Source organism: Nycticebus coucang, chromosome 2 (assembly GCF_027406575.1).
Source record: "Nycticebus coucang isolate mNycCou1 chromosome 2, mNycCou1.pri, whole genome shotgun sequence".
Lineage (NCBI taxonomy): Eukaryota > Metazoa > Chordata > Mammalia > Primates > Lorisidae > Nycticebus > Nycticebus coucang.
The window spans coordinates 58,736,351-58,743,666 of record NC_069781.1 but is presented as its reverse complement, the minus strand read 5'-3'; the positions used below and the strand labels follow the sequence as shown (position 1 = coordinate 58,743,666).

Sequence of the window (7,316 nt, the reverse complement as noted above, 5' to 3'; positions counted from 1 at the left end):
TTGCAATCAGTGTAACCTGGCTTATTGGACCCTCAATGAATCCCCAACAATAAAAAAAAAAAAAAAAAGAAAAGAAAAATACTGGAAATCTGAAAAATAATAACCTGGTGCCTCTAAAAGGAATAGAAATTAAATTAGATAAACCATAAAAAAATTTTTTAAGGATTTCAAGAACTAATGTACCTGGTGGAGGATTATTTTCTTGGCACACCAATAAACAGCCTCTAGAATAGTTCACAATTTGGGAAACTCTGATCTAGCTCCTGGGGCATAGAGACCAGAGTGCGGCTGGAAGCACAAAGGATGAAGTTAGCCCTGAGAGAGGAAGGCATCTGAATAAAGGCCTACAAGTAGGGAGAGGTGGTTCCAGGGAGTAGATGAGGATGGCTAGGACACCCCACCTCCTCTAGGAGCACTTGTGCTCAGGCAAGAGCTAGTCTCAGGAGGGCAGATACCCTAGCCACTGAAAGGTTGGAAATCTAGAGCGGAGGGACCTCAGTGCATGAAAATAAGCCACCTTGTGGAGCAGATAGGGTTCATGTCTAGGGACATTTTATTTATTCTATTATTAAAGGGTTTGTAAAGGCTAGTTTCATTTTTTAAAAATCTCTACAAATAGGAAAGAATACAGAGAACTGTGATTAACTCAATCAGGCCAAGGAGAAATATGAAGTGTAACAAGAACATTAAGAACTGATTAGCTCTGGTGGTCACTGCCAGAAATGAGTTTCGCGTTTGTCAGCCTTCCACACCTCCGTGACTAAGTAGAAAGAGAGCATACCTATTTCCCCTCAAATGCTAACTTCTTCTAATTTCTGAAAGAGAAGAGCTAATTCAATTAATGAGACCAGTGAAGGAGCTGGTTATAAGAAAGACCATAATAAAATCCATTTCTATACAAACCAGTAACTTGTTAGAAATGTATAAAGTATGTAGAATATTTAGCTAGATAAGTAGGTATACAAAATATTACAATACATTTTTATTCTTTTTTTTTTTTTTTGTAGAGACAGAGTCTCACCGTACCGCCCTCGGTAGAGTGCCGTGGCATCACACGGCTCACAGCAACCTCTAACTCTGGGCTTACGCGATTCTCTTGCCTCAGCCTCCTAAGTAGCTGGGACTACAGGCGCCCGCCACGCCCGGCTATTTTTTGGTTGCAGTTTGGCAGGGGCTGGGTTTGAACCCGCCACCCTCGGCATATGGGGCCGGCGCCCTACTCACTGAGCCACAGGCGCCGCCCCATTTTTATTCTTTTAATTCAAAAGTAAAACAAGCTTATTGGGAATATTTTGAGTAACCCAAATTTTAGACAACAAAGTCTTACTCCTTATTCTCCTCCCAATCCCTTCCACTCCCTAGACGGGCCAGAGTTAGCAGTTAGTATCTTTCCAAACATGTTATAGACTGAATGTTTGTGTCTCCCCCATGGTGAAATCAAATCCCCAGCATTTTAGGAGGTAAGGAGTTGGAAGGTAATTAGGTCATGAAGGTGGAGTGTTGATAGATGGGATTAGTGCTCTTACAATAAGATGCCAGAGAGCTAGCTGCCCCTCTTTCTGCCAAACAAGTCAGCAGTCTGCGCCTCCTCATCAAAACTTGATGTACTGGCACCCTGATCTCACACTTCCGGCCTCCAGACCATGAGAAATGAATTTCCGTTGCTTATAAGCCTACCAGTTTATCATATTTGGGTATAGAAATCTTAACACAGAAAAAATATTTGGAGTATTTAGTTCATTTACATTATTGAACTTAAATTTGCAATGGGTATATTTATATACACTGTCATTATTATTATATTTGATTTAATGTTTTAGCTTTCTGTTTGACAACTATGTATATTTTTCTCCTTTTTGCCTTCTTTTGGATTAATCACATAATTTTTATTATTCCTTTTATTCTCACTATTAACTTTTATTTTACACTCTTCTGCTATTTTTTTCACAGGTTATCATAGACATTTCAGCACGCAGGCCTGATTAATTATAATCTAATATAGATGATCTTTTACCACTTTTCTGACAATGCTACAATTTTATTTACTTTTAACTTAATTGTTCCACTGCTCGCTTTTACTTTATATTTCCATACTTAGTTAAACTCTGTGAGACATTATTATAGTTTTGTGCACTCAATATTCCTTTTTTATTTATCCTTTCCATTGCTTTTATTTACTCCCCACATTTCTGCGTTTCAATCTGGAACGACTTTGTTTCTGTCTGAATCACTCTCTTTGGCATTTCTCTTAGTACAGGTTTGCTGATAAAAATCCTCTATATTGTTTGTTTGAAAATATCTTTATTTTGTCTTCATTTTTGAAGGATAATTTACCAGATATAGAGTTTTTAACTGAAAGTTATTTTCTTTCATTTCTTTTGATAGGCCATCTCATTATCTTAAGGCTTTGAGTTTTTCTGTGGAGATATTACTGCCCATTTTGTTGCTGTTTCTGTTGTTGTTTTTGAAGGAAATATACTTTTTTGTTGTGGTGGTTGTTGTCCCAGATTTATTAAAACGTTATAGCACAGCAGATAGATTCGAACAGTTTGACGTGGTGTTTTGAAATTTATGCCAACTGTAGGCTGAGTGCCCTGCAGGTTGGACAGACTGCCAAAATCCAAAACCGTCAGCATTTCCTTAGTGTCAGGACGGACTTAGCCATCTCTGCCTAGAGGGCTGAGACCTCGGGGACAGAGTTCTCTCTCCTCTCTCTCTCCTCCTCCTGCAGCCTGATGGAGTTGCCTCTCCCAGGGCCCCTCTGGATCCACTTCATCAGCGGCGTGGCACAGTCTGCTGTCTTGTTGTGGAGCCTCTTGCTGGGGATGAAGGCCACCTCCTCACACACGCGCTTGGTGTGAAAGTTGGTGCCCAGACGCCTGTAGTACTTCTTGATGATGACCGGGGTCGCCCTTTTCACGGTTTTGGTGCTAACGCGGCCCATGTTGGCGGGTCCTTGGTATAAGAGGTGAAGGTAATATGTTTTTATTCTCAGCTGCACTGTGGGGTGATTATTTTTCCAGTAGTTTTGGAAATTCTTATCAATGGTCTTTTCAACTTTGTGTCTATCTTCTTTTTTCTTTTATTTTGGGAATCCAATTAGTTTGTTAAATTTTAAAATACTAATAAAGGGAATACAAGTGTTTTGGTTACATAGATATCTTATGGAATGCTTAAGCCAGGGCTTTTGATGTGCTGGTCACATATATATATATGTATATATACACACCACATTTTCTTTATCTACGCATGAATTGAAGGGCACTTAAACTGATTCCTCACTGAGGCAATTGTGAATTGGGCAGTGCTAAACGTTCAAGTGCAGGGGTCTTTTTCATAAAATGACTTTGTTTGCTTTGGCCCAGCAATGGGATTGCTGGATAGACTGGTAGGTCTACATTTAATTTATTTCTTTGAAGAGTCTCCATACTATTTTTCATAGAGGTTGTACTAACGTTCAGTCACACTTACAGTGTTAAATTTGTGTTAGACTTTTAATGATCAAATGTGTCTCTTACTTACACTCTCCTAATTTTTCTGTCCTTGTTTCTCCTAATGCTTCACTCTAGCTACTTCCTGGCAACCTGTCTTTCTCCTTCTTGATCCTGGCTATTATGATCTCTAATCATTGAATCCTTAATTTCAGGCATTATGATTTTAGTCCTCGAATTTCCATTTGGTTCTTTCTATGATAAAATTCTTTAATTTTTTTAATCCAATTTTCTTTCACATATTAATCATTGCTATTTAAAAATCTTCAATAACTCCAATAAAGGAACCACCTATAGAGCAATATCTGTTGTCTAGTTTTTCTGTTCATTTTAAGTCTGTCTCTTAGATATATCATACATTTGTCAAAGTCCAAACATTATTTATTACTGTATAGCCTCCTGATGATTTTACTTCCCTCCAGAAGTATTCACTATTAATTAGTCAAAAAGAATTGGGTCTGATTATCTTATTTTATTTATACACTGAACTGTGATGTTTTAATAAGTCTCTGCCTACGTCTTTTTTCCTCTGCTCCTAAGATACCATGTACATGTGTAATCGGCCAGGGCTTCCAACTAAGAAGCTGATATGTTCTCTAGGCTCTTCTACTTGGAAGGTCCTGAATTCAAATCCTTGCCTCTCCACTGAAAACACTGTTCTATTTTCTAGAGCCTTTCCACTTAGATCCTTAGTCTCCTGCTTCTTGTAGAGTTTGGTAAATGGTTAAAGAAAAAAACAGCCACATGTCAGGCTTAGTTCTCAGCCCCCATTTGTCTCAGAGTCTTGGACCAAGATACTTTTTGACTCGGCAGCCCATGAAATCACTAAAATCTCTCCTGGTTTCTCTGTCTTTCCTTAGTAGCCCTCTATGTCTACAAAACCTGGAATCTCAACTTCTTGTTCTGGTTCAGAATGAGCAAATTCTCTCTGATCAAAAGCTGTTGCAAATGATTTGACTCATTGCTCCCTTATCTCCCTTTTCCAAAATCTTGGTCCCTGCTATGGTCTGAATGTTTGTGTACCCCCAAATTTGTAAGTTGAAATCTGATCACCAAAGTGATGGTATTTGGAGATGTGTCTGTTGGGGGGTGATTCTGTTGGGAGGGTAGAACCCTCATGAATGGGATTAGTACCCTAATAAGATCATGTCTGAAAACTGTTTCCTTCTTATGTCACATATTATGTTGGAAATGTGATCCTGAAATTTGGTGAAAATAAAACTCACAGAGCATTTTAAAAAACTATCTCTCAGACTGGTTGGTCTGCAATTTGAGGGTTAGTAAAAATGTTTGCTCTTTTAAAAGGTAGAGCAAATTTAGATTCTGGTTAATCTGGGAGAACTTTCCTATTAAGTTAATCACTGTGAACACTGGGCTGCTACGCACAGATGAGATTTAAATCCTGATGGTAAAAGCTCTCTTGGCACCCATTTCAATTGTATAGGAATAATCAGATGATTAAGAGAAAAAATAGTGACTGAAGAGGTCCTTGAGATTCTCCTAGAAATTCTGAATAAGGCACTTAATTTTTGTAATTCTCATTTCTTCCTTTCCAATCTGTTATAAAATCTGGTCTCTGAGGATATATGGCTTGTACTAATGAAATAATAACTGGAAGCATCCAGAGTTCATTGGATGAGCCCTGGAACCATTTTCCTAAAACCTGTTTCTGCCTAATTACCAGATCACTGAAAATTCAGCACTTTATTAATGTTTGTGCATCATTTGGAGCATTCACTTCTTTTTTTCCTTTTAAAAACCCTCTTTAAGTATTTCTAGGCACTACTCCCTTTAGTTATTAACACTGTAGAATGTATGCTATGGAACTTATCCCTAGAAAAATGTATCTACGCACAAAACCACCAACTTTTGCCTGTACTTTCACAAGAGTCCCAGACTCTTAAATTAAAGAAGCCAAAACACATTCTAAATTGTTTCTAATATGTACTTGTCAAGTTTTGAACATTTTGTAATCAATTAGGCTCTTTTGTATCCCTAAGGATATACTGCTACTTTTGAACATTATACTTTTCAAAATTTCAAGTTCATACCATCATACTGAATAATAAAGCACAAATATATACAACGGTGGTAGCTAATGTAGCTGGCAATGGAGTACATGGAATTCCAACCACTTCTCCATGCTGGGAAGTTATTGGAAATATTGTTAAAGTTGTTTTTTGCTCTATTTTCTACCTTAATCAGAATGTATTATCTCCTGGTGACTTTGATGGCTTGTCCTAGGCTTGCATAGTTTGTGGCCCAAGTCAACAGTCATGCTGGTCTCTTAGTTCCTGACACATGCACTTTACTACTAGCAGCACTTTGGACAGGCTTTCCCCTTTGTCTGTCTTTCTTTGTCTTTCCTCACCCTTGCCTATTTGGTGAATACCTCTCCTCCACATGGTTGTGTAGGGACCCAAGCTCTTTCCATTTTGTGACTCTACTATCTCTAGGACTTCAGAGACCTCTGCCACCCTACAGGGGAAGAGAGGATACAGAAGACACCCACTTATAATTTCCTTAATCCAGAAGTGACACACGTTACTTCCAAACACATTCTGATGGTAGGAATTACTCATGTAGCTCCACCTAAGTTATAAAGGGGTTTGGGAAGTGTAACTTCCGGGTAAATAGGCGTTTCCTAGGGATGTCTCAACACTGGAAAAGGGAGCATGGGTTTGGTGGCAGTTATCTGTCTCTGCCATACTGTAGGATGCCACTGGCATCTAGCATAATGGCACTTGATAAATATTTGTAGAGTGCATGAATGAAAATGAGTGCTGGCAATTCTTTGAAGTAGTTTGTGACCAGAAGTATTACAAAAATATCATCTCTGAAGTACGGAATTTGGAAAAGCAGCAGCTTCGTTAGGTGACAGATACTCAGTTTTCATAATCTCAAAATAATAATCCAGGAGGCACTCACTGCGTGTTCTCGGGTTTACTGTGTCAAGACGCACCAGATGGGCGGCATCACTCCATGCTTCTGCTGCATTCTGCTGGCTTGGATCGTTCCACAAATCACCAGAGGAAATGGAAAAAGCAACTGGAGTGAAGCGTGCCTGAAAATTGTGCTTGGATTGGCTTTATTTTGTCCATTTCAAATCGCGTCATTCATTAATTGCCCCAAAGAGGCAAAATAGAGTATAACACCCGAATAGATAAATAAACGATTAAAAGTGGGTTAAACCTAGGTTAACTGATCATAGGTAAAGAACTTTGGGTAAACTGACCTGTTCCCACTGGGTGAATTTATCTATTTCTATATATTTACTATCCATATTCAGGTACTGTATATAGTCTCTTAATATATTTATTTTATGTGTTATCATTGTATATTCATTAGTATGTAAGGTGTTCATAAAGTTTGTGTGCAATTTACTATGTTAAACTATTTAAAATTGCAGACAAACTTCATTTCCACCTTATATATTCATATATATTAATTTTTACAAGGGGCATACGGAAGATCTAGAATTAGGCATATATAGAACACATCAGGAAACAGTAATTGTGTGTTTTGCATGTTTCAGATAACTCCTTTGCTCATTTCATATTATAGTCAAGACTTAGTTTTAAAATATGCAGCTTGATTATATAATTAATGATTTGGTTTGAATAAAATATCTAAATTTTAGACTTACAATGTATCTTTAAATATGTACTTTAATAAGGAGTTTACAAGATTAATAAGGACTATGAAATTTGTCTATTTGTAATATTTGGTGCAATTCCCAGAGTCTTATTCCTTGCTTTCCTAATGCTCGTAACATTCCCACAGTTCATCCAGCTCTGTTTTCCACCGAATCCCTAACTTCTACTT

At 37.8% G+C, this 7,316-nt stretch overlaps 1 protein-coding gene across 1 annotated transcript; it reads right to left on the bottom strand.

Moving 5' to 3' along the window:
- Positions 1-2,671: 2,671 nt before the first annotated feature.
- Positions 2,672-2,944, bottom strand: LOC128574967 (40S ribosomal protein S17-like). Its single transcript, XM_053576097.1, has one exon. The coding sequence runs from the start codon at positions 2,942-2,944 to the stop codon at positions 2,672-2,674; it is 273 nt and encodes a 90-aa protein (XP_053432072.1).
- Positions 2,945-7,316: the final 4,372 nt, after the last annotated feature.

Coding starts and splice junctions, on each gene's coding strand:
- LOC128574967 (XM_053576097.1), bottom strand. CDS start 2,944: ATGGGCCGCGTTAGCACCAAAACCGTGAAAAGGGCGACCCCGGTCATC.